General features: G+C 32.3%; 1 protein-coding gene across 2 annotated transcripts in view; it reads left to right on the forward strand.

The window, feature by feature from the left end:
* The window catches only part of LOC126857806 (homeobox protein Nkx-2.4-like), a 44,830-nt gene that overhangs the window by 13,654 nt on the left and 10,794 nt on the right, over window positions 1–20,382 (forward strand). For both annotated transcript variants that reach the window (XM_050607557.1, XM_050607566.1), the window contains exons 3-4: window positions 287–588; window positions 15,716–15,802. In XM_050607557.1, the coding sequence (XP_050463514.1) occupies window positions 287–588; window positions 15,716–15,802 (389 nt within the window). The remainder of the gene's footprint in view (window positions 1–286; window positions 589–15,715; window positions 15,803–20,382) is intronic.

Below are 20,382 nucleotides of genomic sequence, written 5' to 3' on the forward strand. Positions count from 1 at the left end.
ATAACGAAATTTGTTATTTTTTTCCTCGTTAAAAATACTAAATATATTAAGATATCAACAATATTTAATTTACATGTATTTACAAAAAAAGAAGAAGGAAGACAGAGAGACAGAGAGAAATAAACAATGGTAATGACAACATTGGTAATGATTGGTGTTATCGGGAATCTCCGTAAACAATTTGACATATCTTTAAAAAATTTTTCGCCACGAAAGTGATTTACGTATACGAAACAAAAGAACACTCGCAAAGTATCATTCCCGATTTCTTCAATATGTTTTGCAGTCTCGCGACTGATGGGCGCCGCGGCAGCGGGCGCCGGGACCAATATGGCCGGCTGTTCGGTGGGTCAGTCGATGGGCGACGTGACCAAGTCGTCGGGGATGGGGGTGGGTGTCGGCGTCGGGGTCGGCGTCGGCATGGGCGTCGGCGCGATGCAGTTCCCCCTCGCTCAGAGACGGAAGAGACGCGTGCTCTTCACCCAGGCCCAGGTTTACGAGCTCGAAAGGCGATTCAAGCAGCAAAAATACCTCAGTGCACCCGAACGGGAGCATCTGGCATCTTTAATACATTTAACGCCTACGCAGGTACGTGTGATTAATATAATAATATATAATAATATAATAAGAATATATAATATTAATATATTTATGTATTAATTATATATATTAATTATATATATATTAATTATATATATATATATATATATATATATATATATATATATATATACATATATACACACACACATATTTTTCTTAAATTATATATGTCCCATAATTCTTGCATAATTTGCAGTTGAAAATAAAAAAACTTTGCGAACTAAATTTGAAGAATATAAATGTAAATATATATATATATATATATACACATTTTTTTTTAAATTATATATGCCCCATAATTGTTGCATAATTTGCAGTTGAAAATAAGAAAACTTTTTGCGAACTGAAGGATATAAATAAGTAAATATTGAAACTGTATATTTTTTAATCAATTTTAATCAGACTTTATTCGAACAAATTTAAAGCTTGATTACGAAGATATATCGTGAAAAATTGGGATATAAATAAAGAGTGACGCATTTCCATATTTTTGTTAAGAAAAAATCCATATAAATAATGTGCAAAGGGATAATCTCAACACTGATTCATATATGCTCTATATTTAGCACGTAAATCAATTAGAGAGAGCACAATAATTCTTCGAGTATATCTCGCATAATTATCTTATTAGTTGACGAAGCTCTGCATTATGCAATTATCATTTAGCGGACAAATGGGATGACTGATTTTAACCAATGCATTCATTTTCATTGGACGCAGATAGGTCCGGCCGGCTGGATGCGGCACCGCATCCAATCTGGCAACAATAAATAATTGTTACGTGGCTCATTGGCCGCATCCTGCGTTCGTGCACGGGTCTCCCCTTCGTTCGGTCTATCGTTTCGTCTACCGTTCGTCTCTCTGTCTGCGATTCAATTCACTTATCAGCCCTTTGAAAACAATAAGCACAAATGTCGAATTGTCTGTTTGTCACGGTGTGTAATGTATGTATGTGGCGCTCCATGGACAATAATAATAATATATACTATTGATACAAATCAAAAGTGTCTTAACGTTCAGTTGACATTTTTTTTTAATAAAAGCAATCTTAAAGAAGCGTCATATTTGGATTTATGTCACGATATTGATTATATGGAATTAAGCAGCTTTCAATAGTACGATAATATTTAACATATTTTATAATTAAAACATAAAAAATTAGACAAAAAAGAAATTCGACTTTATCCGATAAATTGCTCTGTATAAAAAAAAAATATTTTTTTTTGTTATATCTATTTTTTATCGATGTTAAAATAATTATATATAATAATTAAACTATTGACGCAGTCGACATGACGAAAGATCTTATTTTTTTTTCTCAAAATTTAAAATAATATTTCTTTACATGTAATGTTAATTTGGTTATCTAAGGTATTTAGGAATAAAAACAGAAAAAAGTAATATCGCATTAAGATTTAATATCTTTAATTATTTATTCATTTTGCATGCAAACAAGTATTAAATGGCAAAGTTCTAGGGTTTGAAAAACACGTATAACTTAATAACAATTGTTAAGGATCTTTCAGTATAAAATTTATATAAACTTTTTAAATGTCACTTTATCTTTGTTAATTGGCAAATAATCCGAAGAGGTGGGGAAGAATCAAATTATGTAAAGTGTAAAAGGAAGTTTTGATTTTGCGTCTATCTTTATTCGTCCAATATTGAGTTTTTATGTCTGACATTTGGCAACAAAATTACAACTTAATAATAGACCACGCGATAATAATATGATAAAATATCATACCTGTAACAAAATTAACTTTTTATTCCTTGGAATATTCTTTATGACATCATTCATTTCATAATCACTAATTAATTGATAGTGAATTCCCCCCCATGTTTGATAACAGTAATTAAAATTATTGGCGATATACAGGCTATATTCTCCCTTTAGATATATTTCTATTTAGCTATCAGTAGAATCTAAAATATTTATTTTGTCTTTGATATACATTTTTTTACATATTCTTTTTATCTTTATCTTTATGAGTCGATATATATATTTAGATTTTATTTTTTGTATACATTATTTTGTATTTTATTTAGATTATATATATCTTGGGGATGTCTTAAATCAACGAAAGTTGAATACGTATATAAACTTAGATACTTGCATAATTCAAGTATCCGAGAAAAACAAGTTTAAGTCCACGTATTAAATTTTAAAGCATAAAATATATGTTGCGAAAATTCCATTATTATTAATGTTGATTAGAGATAAATACGTATTTGCCATTTGACAGGAAATACGAAATTCAAATTGAACAGAGTCTGACAAGAAAGTTGTGCGCGAGCGAGCTTTAAAACGGAAACGACGGGCTTCCTTAAACCGGAAGTCGAGCGTCCGCGGCAGGCCCTTGGCACTAGCGACAATGACGAGTCGATTCCGAGTCAAGCACGGAAGTCGGCAAAGAGGTCTGATTGCAATCAGCCGGGATTTTCAGACGCGTCTGACACGAATACAGAAACGGTACATGAATATCGATAACGAGTTTTAGCGGTCGCGAAAAATACTGGAATTGGTGACATGGGAAGGGGCAGAATCGCGGAAAACGATTCACGCGCATTTTATACCTCGCTGTACGATATATATTCGTATAAAAATACACAGATCGCGTTTTTACGCACACGTATATGTTTGGAATTTGTAATTCATGATACAATTTTTTGTTGAATATATAAAAAATACAATCAAAGTTTTCATTCTTGTCTAATTTCACAAGGTATTCATTGATCAATTTTTTTCGGAACTATATCTATTTCTGATTTGCATATATTTTGTTATCATACTGTGTTATCAGTATATCTTTTAAATCTAATAAATTTTGTTATACACGTGTGTATATGGGGGACCGACCAGTAATTTCAAACAAAGATCTAATTTTAAATCGACACAACAAGTTTTAAATTGACAACAATTTTAAATAAGACACAGGAATCTTAAATGGTAAACTGTAAATGATATTTTTCATATCCGGTAATATCTTCCGCTACATCTTATTCTCCTATATAATCATAGCTTAAACGCGCGATATTGATCCGCGGGATCGCGAACGAGAACGATTGCCCGCCATTTCGAAAAGGAAACCTCTCTCTCTTTTTGCGAGTGCAACTTCGCAATAAATGGCGAATGGTGTGTATATCGGAGCGCGTGACGATGCGTCGCATTTATCTCGTTGTCCCTCTCTCTCTTTCTCGCCTCCTCCCTTCCCTCGACACGGGGTACACGCAGATGGGTATGTGTCCCTCCATTTTGCGCTCGCATTGTTACCCCAAGTACCTCGGGGCCCCCCCGCTTCACCCCCTCACCCCACCACCCCCCGTCCTTCGCGCGGCGCGGTGTTACAATGCCTAGCCACTCCTGGCATTGTTACCCGGTATTGTTATTATTATCGCTACTGTTGCGGCCGAGTGGCGAATGGAAAAGCAGAGGGCCGGTGAGCCAGCTGCTATGTTGAGTGCCGCATTAGAGGCAAATTACACTCACCCTCCCCTGCCCCCAATTCCCCTCTGGTCCGCCTATCGTAGCCTTTATCCCACCTCTTTTCCGAAAAGTTTCGTTCTGTCGAAACGTACGCGAAAGGAGTAGCAATACAATATCGTTACATCAAATCTTTACTATTCAAGAGACAAGTGTCATCTGTTGCAAATATAGTTTCATTTTATTACACGTTAAATAAAAAAGAGACGTGGTGCTTGATATATATATATATATATATATATATATGTATATATATATATATATATATTTACGCAAAATCGCGTGATATTAAAATACATAGCTCGAATGTTCAAGTTTGCTGCCGAGTCTTAGAGGAAGGATATCGCGCGTGTCTTGAGGACACGTCGATACGTAAGTGAAGTCGAATAAGAGAACGAGAGGATGGAGGATCTTGGGACTTGGCTACGCGAATAATAATCATAATAATGGGGTTTGCGTACCACATCGAGCTCCCCGCGGGAGCTCTCATCCCTCTGACGCTGCGGTCGACAACCCCATGGCGCGCGCATCGGAAGAGGGATCTGCTCCCGTGGAGCAGAGGGCGAGCTCAATGCCGTGTAAACACGTCGCTACCGCCCGTTGTCGAGATCTATCGACAAGAGAGACGAGAGACAAAAAAACGCGATCGACAGCGCGATCTCTGGTCCGAGGGATGTTCCTTTCTGTCCGCTCCCCTTCTTCCCCTCCCCTCCCCCCCCCTTATCCAGTATCTGTCAATTATATTCCTGGTACATGGTACTCACTCAATGTGTGTTTAAGATATACTTCATCTTGTCTAAAACTTCGCCAGCGACTTTCGCACGTCGACTTTCCCTTAATGAAAGTTCCATTCGAGACGATACCATCTCTCATCGCAACAGGTTTCTTAAATATGTGCGTGTCTATATGTATTTTATTCTCACTGCGTAAGCTTCATTAGGATTAAATCTATTTTATATTAAGAGCGCGACAGCGGAGGAATAAAGTGTTTAAATAGTTATTTTTTTTTGTAGACTTGAAAACAGAAATTTAGATAATCCTTTTTTTTTTTTTAAAGTGGAACAAATCATTCTCTGTTACACTGGATATTTTAATTATAAATCTACGTATTATTGTTGTCAGGAATAATTTTTAATAGATCTACTTATTTTGTTTCTTATAATAAAATCATAGCATAAAATCATAACAAAACAAATTTGACTAAAATATGTATCAGTTAGAATGATTCTCTAAATCAAATGTACATAATTTTCGAAGTAGATATTTATTTAATGAGTTTTCTAATATATTAATATCCTCCAGTTCGATAAATTTATCTAAGTGTTATACTTATGTCAGTTATATAAAATTCTAACTTAGACTTTTAATTCAACTAATATTCATCATAAAAGTTGAGCTCAATTACAAAGTAAAGTAATTTACATGCATACGTGATTTCACTAGATATTACGGATTCGTCTTTTATGATTGGACATAAAATATTTTCATGAAAATAATAATGAGTCTCTCAAGAAATATTTCCATTAATATCGCCATTTTCCACTTTAATGTATAAAGCTTTTAGCCTAAAATAAATAATTGAAAATTGAAGAATTTTCAGCCACATCTTAAGCAAGCTATACACGAGCGGCAATTTCTTGGTTGTCAAATGCATGCGGTTAATTGAACGTCCTGCAACGCGTGCGCGCATCTCTCAAGTGCACTCCGGCACCCTCGCATAATAACGCACACATGAATATGTCGTTGGCTTTTGCAGTCCGCGTTTCGCCGCGTTATCCGCACGGGCAGAATGTGGCCGACATAATTACGCTTCTTTTTCCGTTTCTTTATTCGTTCGTACCTGCCTAGTGATGCGCATACAGGTTGACCTGGTATCATGTCTACAGATTAGTGCAAAAGTTGTCGCGTTTTTTCTTTGACGGTTTTGCCGAAATCTTTCCCTTATTTCTCTCCTTGCCAAAACAAAACGCAAATAATATCGCCTTCTTATTCTGCAAAAGCTTCTATTAAATGTATTAATTATTTAATTAATTTTATTTCGATTTTAATACTTAAAGTCAATTTTTTTTTTCTTTTTCCAAGATTATATATTTAAGAAAAAAATAATTTGACGGTAATCACAATCTTGCAAGGTTAAAAGTATTAGAGAGATTTTCTACGTTAAACTTATAGTGTAATGAAATAAAAAATTATAAAATCAAAAATTTCTTTCTCTTTCTAAAAATAAGTTTATGTACAATTTATTGTTAGTTTAAAAAAATTTATTTTCAAATCAATCAAAGATTCAAATATTTCAACACAAGAAATGATAAAAATTTTATTTCTATGTTCATTTTTTTTACACATATTTATGTTACTTTCCGTAATAAATTTTCATATATCCAATTGTTAATAATAATCAATGGTAGATAGAATATCTATATTATGTTCTTATGAATTTTTTGAAGTTTATGAGAAAAAAAATGATTTTTTGTGCTTCACCCTGTAGCGAGTTCTTTGTAACTTTAAACGCATTCTCGGCACCTATGCCGTGAGGGTGCATATATTCGGACCACAAACATCGGCAACTCTTATATAACGACATTTTCTTTTTATCGCATCATCTTTTTTTGCGCTTGAAAAGACATTAAAATTAAAAATCCGAATTGATAAAAATGCGCGAGCTATCTGTCGATAGAAATTTAGCGTCTTATCGATACATTTTCTGTTATCAAATAATACGAGATGGTAATCTTTCATCCATGAAATCTTTAAGCAATTTAGAATCGAGTCTTTATCGATAATAAAAATACAATACCTTTCGAAAATTAGAAAGTATGTAAACATATAATAAAAATTTATTCTTGAATTTTCTAACAGATTTTATTCGAATAAATTTATAAAAACAAGTTACGAAAAAATATTTGTTTAAGATTGAAAGCTCTCTTGTGGCAAATAATGATCTTAATACAAATGCAAATGAGATTGATTCTGATTAAAAGATTGATTCTGATTAATACAAATGCAAATGAGATTGATTCCGATTTTCTTAAATAAAGAAAAACTTGCAAATAAATAAACAAGTGTTATATTTACGCAAACCTTTATTAATTATGCTATATAAAATTGATCGATTTTTTTTATATATATTTGTAGATAAAATAGGATGTGAAATAAGATAAATTAGGATAAAATCACTGTTGTGTGCCGCGCGATACATGTACATATACATATACTACACTTCTCTAGGCACACATAATTACTCCACGCATCGCTTCACAGTAACCAGAAAGTCATTTCTATTTGGGGGCTGAAAGACCCCTGGTTTTCAGGCATCACGCTGGGTAATCGGTAAGTCATCTCCGACCGACTCGGCATTGAGTTAAAACAACAAAAGGGAGGCGGAATCGTGTTTGTCCTCGGGCTACCACTCAGCAGGGTCAACACGGGACAATTAACAGCCCTAATCATAATTTGACGTTAGTTGATCCCGGTATTCGCGCAGGTTCATCATCGCGCGGGGGTCGAGCACTTTGCGCGCAGACATTCGCATATGCCATCCTCCTCCAAGATTCGAAAAGAGCGAAAGAGTCTCGTATTAGATCGATAGCGCTTTCATTAATTACACATCACCAAGCGAATGATTAAGCAGTATGATTATTTGAATTGATCCGATTCGAATTAAATTTGATCTCGGAATGGAAATAAGACATTGTTTATAAATTTGTTCTCTTTGACTTTGTGCACGCCAATCGGAAGCTTTAAGAAGGAGCGCGGTGACGTCTTGATGTGAGAGTGTTATATATGGCTCGTTTGAGTAACGAACCCCAACCGAGAGAACCGTCTACTGGCTCGAGGCTATATAGGCCACTAGCCGGATAATCCAGGCGAAGGTTGGTGTCGAGTCAAATTGCCCGAGGAGGCTGTTGTACCCTAGAGCGAGAGGGAAGAGGGGATGAGGAGGAGGGGGGGGGGCAGGCCCGCCGTCAACCCCCGATGTACTCGCGACGTAATGACGTTACGCTAACTTGATCAATCGTCCACTCTAAGCGCTCCCACCCTTCCATCCCTGTCGCCCACCTACCTATCTACCGGGCTCGGCTCTGTCGAGCAGAGGCTAACAGATACTCGATGCTTGCCGAACGCGTGTCGACGCGTTTGTACCACACGCGTGCGATATAATCGCGCCCCTTGACTTGGTGGCGTGCCACCCACCAGATTTATCGGCATTCAATGAGCCAACTAATGTCAAACGACGACACGCGTTACCTGGATAAGAGAGATCCTTACAATGAATGAGAGAAAAACGATGGTGTAGAATGTAATGAGCGAGATAAAGTTCAAATTACATTTGATCCGCTTGTACGTTTGTTCTTCAGATACTACAGTCTACTTGAAATAACACGTTGGAATTTTTTGCATGAATGAAAATTCATATAAAGTATTCTGTTTCACAAATCACATATTTGTCATAATCTGTATTCTTGATAGCGATAAAGATACTTGATCAGGTGAAATTTAGATTAAAAGTAATTATGTAAAATAGTCCTAGATGAAATACTTTTACTCTCAGTATTACTGAAATATAAATAAATTGTTTCACATTTACTTTCTATATCTTTATCACTTTTCTTATAAAAATTAAAAATTGTGTACAATATACGATTTTATATATATATATATATATATATATATATATATATATATATATATTATTTGCTATAATGATATAAATACAGGAGTGATTTCATTAGTAGATAATAAATTTAAAAAAATGATTTAATTTTTTTCCGTGTTATATCCTAAAAAATCTAAAGCAATATAATCTACACATTCGAAATTGTTTAACGAATCCGTGATACTTAAAGGCAGTTTTGTTCCCATCAATTAGCTCGGAAGGGCGTGTTACAAGTTTAATCTGTCAAGGAGAAAAAAGAACGATTTTCATCTGCCTTTCATATGGCATTGAGCATGTCATTTATCTGTCTCAACAAGAGTAAACCGCAAATTAATCGGATGTTAAAGCCTCGTGTTAAGTAAATTTTGACCGAATCTCTTGTTGGTGGAGTCTTTTTCGCAATTGGGCGCGACTGGCGTGTTCCTCAAAGATAAATATAGACCGTCGTCCCAAGTTACCTGAGGATAGAGGCCACTTTGTGCTATTTCGTGATTTGATTCTCTCGTTGCAGATGAAGTTCTGATTTAGCATTGATATGAAAGTGTCAAAAAAAGGTTTATCTTGTTTAACTCTTTTAAACTGAATTGACATGAATCAATGAAAATATCACTGATTATAAATAATGACACAAGATTTCATCGAAGATCATTGAGTATATCAGAAAAAAACTTAATTATTGCTTTTCCTCTCCCACAGATTGTATCAGTAAGATTTCATTAAAAAAATCAGTAACAATCGCATATATTTACAACTCTTAAAGTCTTTTCTATTTATGTTGCATTGTTATTTACTTGGAAAAATTCTTGCATATACATATTTAGAAACTCAGATATTTTTTTTTAACAAAATATATATTGTCATAAGTTTATTTTATATATAATATTATTATTTTTTAATATAATTCATTGAAACAGCCACTATTCCTGATTCTTTCGGTGAAACTTTTTTATTAATTTACAATATTATATTTTTATATATAATTAATAAAGAAGAACATCAATAACTATTCATTGTTTTTCAATAATAATATACTGATTTTATTTAAAAGAATGTAATAAATATAATTAAGGAGTCTCCTGGTCTGTATTTTCTATATAATAAATATAATATTTTGATATTGAATTTTTCATGTGCGTCAAAATTATTATTTTTTAAAATAACTACTAGTAGTTTCATATTATATCAACATTACAAACTGCATTCTTTTCATAATTTTCTCTGAAATATAATTTTTATAAAAATATATCTTTATTTTTATATTCATTTTTATATTATTCATATTATAGACTGTTAAATTTTCTATAAATTAATGTACCGTTGCATACACATTAAAAATTCATGTGGCTTTAAAAACAAAATAGATGTGTTTATAATATTATTTTTTTTATTGCTTTTATTTTAATTTTTTTGGAGATTTGCTTTGACAAACCATTAACATTTAATGCGAAATTTAAGATCTTGCAATTAAATCAAGAAATATTAATATAATAAATATATTTCTGTCCTTTAATAATAGATTATTCTAAATACAAACATATTTCTTTATCATTTATTAAATTTAATACGTATCTTTTTATACATATACTCGTATATTATAATACTGCAATTTTATGTACACATATATTATGTATATAAAATCATTCACGAATTATTTGATACATTACATAAATGAGTCATCTCGTTTTAACCAGCACTCCCTCGCGTATTTATTGCGTGCAAACAGATTTGCGAAATTAAAATATCTGTGCGGCTATAAAGAGGATCTTATTTCATAGCGTTGTCAAAAATTCTACAGAATATCTGTATCGTAAAATAAAATTTGATTTTATTTGTGTGAAACCGCTCGAAAATTCTCTCTCTCTCTCTTTTCAATATTAGCGACGGAAGAGATGCTAGAACTCAATGGACAAAATTCACACATACATCAAAGCGCTTGTCGTTCGAGGTCGACATTGTTAGCCTTGAATTTCATGCCTGCGCGCCGCGTTCTTACGTACACAGCAGTTATATATCCCTATCTTGTTTAACTTTCCCTGTTTACACATCGCATCGCGGCGGGAGCGATGGACAAACGGACTGACGGACGGCAGTTCCCTTGAAATAACAATTCGCTGCGCGCGCGTCGGCTCGCCGCTTTCGATCGTCTCGAATCTTTCACGAGTGCACGCAGAGCCTGGTTGAATCTACCTCACGCAAGTTCACGTATAATAGAGTGATGTACAATATATTTTATGCGATTATCGGAACTGGAAATGCGTGATCCGTATCAAGACGGCATCTCTCAAATTGAATCAGTGATCGAAATGTCACTGATTAAAGCAGTGATAAGATCTCACCGGAGATTAGTGATCACTTGCACTTTGATTTTCTGTGCTACACTGATTATGACAGCAAGATTTCATCAAACAATCAACTATTGTCATTAATTGTATCATTGATTATAAAATATGAAAAAAAAAAACAATTTTTAATATATATAATATATTTATATATATATATATATATATATATATATATATATATATATAATAAATATTATATTTTGAGAGAAATAGAGAGAGAATTGCGAAAAATATTTAAAAAATGTAGTTTGTTAGTATAATATGAAACTACAGTAAATATTTTAAAAATGATAATTTTAACATATAACAAATTCAAATACACATGAAAATATATTATCTTTATTATATAGAAAATGTATTTGGGAAACTTTAATTATATTTTTATTATGTTCGCTTGAAGGGAACAATGTATCCTTATTGAAAACAGTGAATAATCACTGATGATTCTCAATTAAAAGTATGCCAAATCTAATCAAAAGATTCAATGAGCAATAGTGGCTGTTTCACAATCTCAATATTATAAAATACATCTTCTATTATAATAAATATAAAATATATATTAAACGTGAAATAAAATTCTCTTCACTATATATAAAAAAGGCATTTTATAATAATGTTTACTTACACTTGAAGACCCAATATATAAAAACTGGAGGATCAGGATAAAAACTGCTGGATCAGCTGTTGCATTTGACGTGTCTTTCGAGCTCCTCGCGTTGAAACTTATTATTAGAACGTTTAAGCGGAAAAAAGAATCGCGAAAAGAGATCAATTTACACGGGAAGGGATTAAAATTCCGCACAAGCGCGGATTTAGGAAATCTACGTCACACAATTCCTACATCACATATCCCATGTGTGAGTTCGCGAAGCAGAAGTAAATGACTGTTTGTAGATCTCTCGAAGTCGACGGCGCGGCGTACGTAGCCGAAACTCGACGAGCCTCGAGTGGATTATCGGTAGAAAAGGAATTAACGAACGGGAGCAGCAAAAGAGTACTTTCCTCGTCTAGTACCTCTTTCGTGGCTTTTAGATAAGGCCTCTCGCCCCTACGCGAAACCGGTCGTCCCACAAAGCATGCGTAAAAACTCACGCAACGAATGACGGGAAGGGCCGTGAGCGCCAGTTTCCTTCGCATTAATGTTGCTCAAGATGAATTTGCACTGTTTATTTTTGCCAATAATTCTAGACGATCATTTGGAATAAACAAAACACGTATATATCTAGTATAATCTACAATTAACAAGTTTTTAAAATACGTAAAAATATAAGTGTAACACAAACAGCACAGAAAAAGTCATTTATTTGCATAATTATATGTATAATAATAGAATCCACGTAAGAGATGGATTCTCTGATAAAAAAATTTTTAAAGCATAATATATATATCAATAAAGATACAATTCAGGCAATTAAGAAAGGACAAAATTTAAGGCGATAAATTTTAATATTGTTATAAGAATAAAAAATAATTTGATAAATAATAAAGAATTGCTATTAGTATTATATAAAGTATTATTTTCAGATATTGTATTAAAAAATTAAAATACAAATTAAAATACGAATTAAAATAAAAATTAAAATACAAATTAAAAATACATAAAAATTATTCCACAATAGTGTCGGTTTATTTTATATTTTATATTTTTTTTAATTTACTTTAATCGAATTATTTTTATTGATACATATGCTTTGAAAAATTTCTATAATTCGTAATATTTATTCTATCACGACAAAGATATAATTATACATATTTATATTTGTACATTAGTAAGCTAATCTGCTAATGATATAATTAGAGAAATAATATTACATGAAAAAATAATTTGAAAAATTTAAGAGAAGAGCATAAAATATAAATTAAAATCTAATATAAAAGATTTTTTTATGCGTGTTTTTTTTTCATAAAATCAGTTCTGAAAAAATTATTAATATTTCCAATTTTCATTTTCAATATTTGTGCGATATAAATCATACAACATATGCTCACTAATCAGCTATGTGAGAATATACTTTAAGCGTTAAAGATAAATCATTACTTGTTCAATATTTACATTGGATACTCTCGTAAATAAAACTTCTCTCTCATAAAAAAAAAGAGACTTATTTTACAATCTCTCTCTCTCTTTTTCTCTCAATGTATTTTTCCACAGAATTATCCACTTTCTTACTAAATATGAGTATCAATTATGAATATCTTTATAAAAATCAGGATTGTGTCTTATAAAGTTAGCTCTAATGAAATAATATGAATTTAAAGACGCAGATGAAATAATAGACTTGTAGAAAAAGATAATCATTGAGTCGTTCACGACCGGCAGGATGGCCACTGGTATTCCAGCCACGCTCGGGAACGACAGACCCGAGAGGGGTAGAAGGAATTTTCGAGGGTGGAGTCGATCCCGCTAATATTCAAAGAATTAGACAGACGGCGGCGGGTTCTCGAGACGCGATCGGCTGGACGGACCCCTTAAAGTGCTTTCATTGCATTCCCGACACACGCAACTTGGATATAATGGGGGTTGCGCGGCTTCACGGTACGAAATTCGCCAGCATAACAACAGCCACTCGACGAGGTTACACGCGGTAACATATGCGCTCCACGAATCGGCACGATAAAAATCAAAACGACACGCCGAGTAGCCGAGTTTTGTATCGCATCCATCAAGAATCCTAGTATCTAATAAATTTTAAAATGTGAAAACGATTCTTAACTCGTGCTCGCGCGACATAAAAATAATCAATCAACAAGATACGAAATTCTCAAGCTTAATGTTCAACGAGCATGTAAGCTTCTGATTTATCATATTTGGACAAATTTTGAGTTTATATGCAATATGCATTTGTGTGGATTCTCTATATACAAACAATGGTATATAATTTAAAAAAATATTTTCTAAGAAATGCTATTTATATATACTATGTTTAGGTAATGCTATGATATATATAATTTGTTCTTCCTTCCGATTAATTCCAATCAATTAGGAATATGATAAAAATTAATCGAGGAATCTCTTTTCAGTCCAGTCAATTTAGAACGAGAGAACAGGGAAAGCAGTTTTGAGTTTTTGCTAGGAGCAGTCGCGTGCGATTAGGGTCGCTCGAGGCCGCTTTTACGGCAATTGAGCTAAGCGAGCGCAGCCGCCTGAACAAAATCGGGATCGACATCTGCTTATGACAGAGGCGCGTTATAATCCGCGCTATATGCATTATGCACGGTTCACAGAGGCGGTCTAATCGCATTCGCATTGTCATCCGGCCACGAAAACAGCGAGCTATATATCTTATACCGTGATTTAATTTTTAACAGATTTCATTGAACACATGTATATGTCTCTTGGTCTTTGAAAGACCAAAAATTTTCTCCATTTTCTAATAGAATAAATTTATGTAAATATGTAGGTTATCTATATTTTATTTTAAATGACCAAAAAAGCTTAAACCGGTAATATCGATCATATAAAGATTACTGCTATTTTTGTCAGAGAAAAATAAACATTAAATTTGTCATAAAAACAATAAAAGAATTGAGAAAACACATTTATTAATTTTAGGGCATTATTTAATATATACACAATGAATGAAAAATACGAAATTTTTATTTGTCAAAATTGGAGACGAATATTCTCGGAATATTCTTGTGTATTTCTCGCAAAGAGCGCAAGTATAGTTCAACGAGTTTGTTTTATACAATTTGTAATAAAGCGCGAGAGTGTCTCGATAGAGAAGTCTTTTGTAAAACTTGCAGTCTCTTTTTTTTTTTCTTTTCACCTTCTTTACGGCATATTGAGAGTATAAAGTGGACGAGGCGTTAAATTCCCCTCTCGAAGAAAAATAAAACGGACTTCTAACCGTGGATTACGGACTTAGAGGATCGAAATATAGCTAGAGGCCGGTTCAAAATGCGCGTCTGACAAAGGCCTGTACCCCGCCTTTGAGAAAACATTTCAGAGACCCTACCTGGCGATACAGTTCGCGTATGAGACATGTCATTCGTTTTATTCCGACATAAGAGCGACTCCACGCTGATGATCTAAAATCTTTGTAGAATCATGTATTTTCTTCAGACATGTATCACGCATTTGCTTCTCCATTATACTTGTAATTTGAAAAGCTTAGTTTTATTTCGCGATGTATATATTTAATTGAAAATATTTTAAATGACCATCCCAATATTTGTTTTAAGAACAAATTGACATCAAAAAAGAACAAAAAATTTTTTACAACTTGTACCTCGTATGTATGCTTCAAGATTAAATTGGATCCATTGAGATCCATTTTGATATCAATTTTTCTCGAAAACGAACATTCGATGGGACGATCATATAAGATACATACCAAGCTCTTTTCAAATAAAAAAATCTACTTGAGAATTGAAGGATAAGATTTCATTATCCGTCAGCAATTATAAAGCTAAAGAGATCGTGTAGATGCATATTGTTAATTTATTAATTTATCATCTTATTGAGATTGTATAGAAAATTCAAAAGAATTTTCAGATTTTCTATTTTCTTCTATTTGTAACGAAATTTTCCAACACGATGATAATTTACTTAATGTAAATTGCAATATTAATATCATATATATTCCGTTCGATAAAAATCTAATTGTTTTTTTATTTATTTTGCAGGTGAAAATATGGTTTCAAAATCACCGGTACAAGTGTAAGAGGCAAGCAAAGGAGAAAGCTATGGCCGAGCAAAACGCCCAAAATCAGGTGAGTACACAAATTTCGAAATCTCATATCATATATTCTTTCGAGGATAAAAGGCTCATTGAATATAATATGAATTTTGCGAAGGTACAATATATGAATGAATTATATCTAATAAATTAATTTAATAGAATTAATTAATTAAACACTTATTTTGCCATTATTTAATACAAGTACGTTACATAGTTTATACGATTTCCGTTTGTGAGTCTACAATTCATATATCATAAAATTATTATATAATAAGAATTCATCTGTAAATTGAGCGAAGAAGCTATCAAGAAAAGTTTTAGCACGCGCTATCAAAAAATAATGTGTGATATAATATAAAACATATACGTAGATTCTATAGAGTATAGAGTGTAGAGAGTGTACAAAAAATAATAAAATTTATATCTGCTTTTGAGATATAAAAACGTTGGCGACACATTTTTCAACTAAAAAAAAATTATACACTAAAATTGTCACGATCGTAATGCAGTCAGCTGTCAAATACACGATTCCTTCGATGCATTGGGCATCGAGATCTTGCCGTTCTGTCTTCATGCTATCGTTCCGACGATTTGAAAACAATGACAGTCGACGAAAATGTCGCATTGATCGATTCGAAATAAAATGGCTTTAAATGAGAAATATCACGGAAGCCGCATAAATCCTCGCGTCCGCATCATATTTCGCTTCGAGAGTGCCACTCGAAGCGATTTTGCATTTATTTTATTATGTCATTTGGGATTTCCGAGGGAGATCGCGCGTCGTCGTCGACGAGAACGATAAAATTGCTCGCGTTGAGCACGTAATCACGCGCCCGGCGCGTTTCACGTGGCTCAAAAAATTTAGTGCGCGGGATTACAGAGCATAAAATATCGAGTTTGTACCCGCCGGGATGAAATTCAATATTTACTATAATCCAACTTAAAAATACACGAGATAGCGATCTGAACATAATCTCCGCTTTGAAAGCATTCTGCGTAACGTGTTATAGGCACACTTCCTTTGAAATGCGAAAATAATATATAACCAGAATATTTCGAAATCACTTTTGTCTCCAAGCCGTTTGCCTGAAATATTCTGGTACACATTATTTCAAAGGAAATGCCTGTCTATAAATGTTGCTGGAAATGTTGTATACGTGCAAAATGCCTTTAAACTAGTACTTTTACAAGAATTTAAATATCTTTCGGCAAATTTGGAATTTATCTTAACTATTCCTTTAGCAAAAATTTCACAAACCACTGTCACATACGCAATTTTAGTGTCTTGTTTTGCATAAACATTGAATACTCTAATAAATAACTATTAAAAAAATTTATAGAAAAAAAATTCTGTCAAAAATTAAAATTTATCTGAACTTTATAAATAAAATGTAAAAGATTATATTATATGTATTTTCTCCGAAACTTGATTCGGGAGAAGGTTATCTTACTTTTCAAAAATTATCAAGATGTTTCAATATATTTGTTTAAAAAGATAAATTTTATAATAATCAAATATATATTACATCACAGAAATCTGGAAATATATTATATATAATTAATATTTACACATTACAAATAATACAATATTTTGATTAGCAATTTGCTTTTTTTAAAAATAAATGCATGAGTAGATGAAAAAATCTGTAATAAATTATTTAACTAATTATAATAAACTATTAATTTAAATAATTAATTAAATAAAACTATTAATTATTTCTATTTGTTTCATTTTTCGAAAAATGTTGTATTATATCCTCCGGAACTTTAATGTTCATTTATCGAAGTAAACAGCATATATAATAAAAAAAAAAGTTTATTATCGTAAATTGCCGTATTAAAATAATCGATACTATACTTTTAGTGGATACTTTCCATTGTATACTTGAATTGAACGATTAAAATGTATCGCGAGCATTTTCAACAGATGCGATCGTTGAGATATCGGTAGTTGCAACTTTGAAACGTGCCGTGTCTCCCGGATCTTTCGTCGCATAATCGAACACGAATTGTCCTGCCTGCCGAAGGATATTATTCAAAAGAAACGTCAGGAACCGTGATCACACATCGCGATATAGTCGCGGATTCCTTTTGAATATATTATAATGTCGTGTATTATATGCTTTGTCACGAAGAACCGCGAGCATACATAAGGAGAGGAGTCGTTTCGATTTGGCGACGCGACGGTAAGCGTACGAGTCTCAATAAAATTTCTTGTCACATTCGCGATTAGAATTCGTCGCGGAAAGAGAAACTCGTGGGCTGAAATACGTGACGATTAAACTAAAATTTAATAAGATTAATAATAATATAATTAGGAAATATAAAACGTATATAAAATAAGTAATTTTAGGGGAGTTATTTATTTAATTGGTTATATAAATGTATAAAAAAGTGTTTGGGAAGAAATTTTAATAATAAAAAATTAATAATTGTGATATAGAAGAATTATTTATAATTTAATAAGATTAATAATAATATAATTAGGAAATATAAAACAAGTATATAAAATAAGTAATTTTAGGGGAGTTATTTATTTAATTGGTTATATAAATGTATAAAAAAGTGTTTGGAAAGAAATTTTAATAATAAAAAATTAATAATTGTGATATAGAAGAATTATTTATAATTTAATAAGATTAATAATAATATAATTAGGAAATATAAAACAAGTATATAAAATAAGTAATTTTAGGGGAGTTATTTATTTAATTGGTTATATAAATGTATAAAAAAGTGTTTGGGAAGAAATTTTAATAATAAAAAATTAATAATCATGAGGAAAAATCAAATGATCTCTCAATCCTTTTTATATTTATCTATTTCTGTTGCATATTTGAAAATTTATGAAAAAGCCTCTTCCGCTCTTTAGGTATAATTGAATAAAAAGAAGTCTTAGAGAAACGGAGTATTCTAAATATATTCCAATTGTATTCGTTTTTCATCATCGTAAATGAAAAAAAAAAAATTAAACATATGTAATTTGCAACCAAACAAGAACGAAAGCAATTAAATTTTCGCGCGAATGTATATTCGGGCGAAAGTGTTGCCACTTCGTTATCGCTTTAGATCGGATGATATTTTCGCGAAATATGAGTGTCGCTTTGGTGCAGATGCAGGCGCGACGCGTATAAGCGGATTTTTGTTGCGCACTCTTTTGCGCGTCGAGGCACGTTCATTGAAATTCGATGAGAATATATAGTTTACGTGAGAAATGCACTTCTAAACGATACGCATTTTTTCGCTCCTAGCATGTTATAGATCCGGAACCAATAGGCTTCATGCGTTTATCGATTATTCGGAGATGTGCGGAGAGAAAGAATTTTACTGCAGCAAAAATGCATCGCCGTTACTATCTTCGCTGTAAATACATACGATCGAGTTTCGTAATCAATTGTTCGATGTTGCAGCGAAAAGAAGTATTTTATTGGCGAAAAATTTCAGCTGAGTTAACTCGCTAATAAAACAAAATACCTCCAACAATGATAAAACTAGCACAAAAATATTTATTTATGTATTTATACGGGAAAGGAATCTCTTTAATATAAAATATAAAGTATAAGTATATACAGGACGTATATTGTATGCAATAAAAGAAAATAGTCAAAGATAAAAAATATTATATTAACATATTATTAACATAAAAAATATTATAAGAAAAAGAAAATAAAATAAAAATAGAAAAAATGTTAAATTATATATTACACTAACGAAATCTTTTTTTTCACGTGTAAAAACTCTTGAACGTGTAAAACGTTAAGATGTACAAAGTTTTTTCCCAAAGTTTTCCCGATCGCGGAGATACCGATGGGTCGAGATCAACTGTCCCATAATATAATGGACTCAATATCGCTTTCGCGGTGCCTCGTAAACAGCCCGTATGGCATCAATGAAAGCTATCTGACAGAACGATCTGCGAGGGCGAACGATTCTTCCGCCCGGCAGCAGTGGCCGCTCTATAATTTACTCGTTAGTTTGTCGTGCTTCCGTAGACACGTTTACATCACTCTCCCTTCTGTCAAACGCGCGATCGCAAGATTTCTTCCACTCGCGTTGTTATCTTCGATGTAAGGCGATTAGCTATTTTACTCGATTATATCGTCACTTTACGAGGGGCAGGCGTAACTTAAAAACTATCGTTTCCCATCTGATACTAATTTGACAGAATATCTAGTACTTCTTATCTCTTTTTTTCTTCTAAATTCGCAAAATTGCTGATATTTTTTTGTTTTTCTAGATTTTTATTCATAAACGCTTATTTATTTATCTATTATATATTTTTTGGAGGAACGGAATCTATCTGTATCTCTCAATATTCTCATTTATTTTTTTATCATTTTTAATGTGTAATATGAATATAATATTATTCTTTTTCAAATCGGTACATTTCTGATAAATTGACTCAATATAAAATGCTTCACTTTATTTGTATTTTTCACAAAATAAACTCTTGATGTGGAGAATGCGTTTGAACTTTAATCAAGCATCAACTTATAAATCTTTATCAATGGCTAGATAATATAATTCAAATAGCCTTCTTACAATATTGAAATCGCGTATTGAGTATATGTATAATTCAAATCAAGAAATAATGTGTCAAGAAAAAGATTT

The sequence above is a fragment of the Cataglyphis hispanica genome, chromosome 2, assembly GCF_021464435.1.
Source record: "Cataglyphis hispanica isolate Lineage 1 chromosome 2, ULB_Chis1_1.0, whole genome shotgun sequence".
Taxonomy (NCBI): domain Eukaryota; kingdom Metazoa; phylum Arthropoda; class Insecta; order Hymenoptera; family Formicidae; genus Cataglyphis; species Cataglyphis hispanica.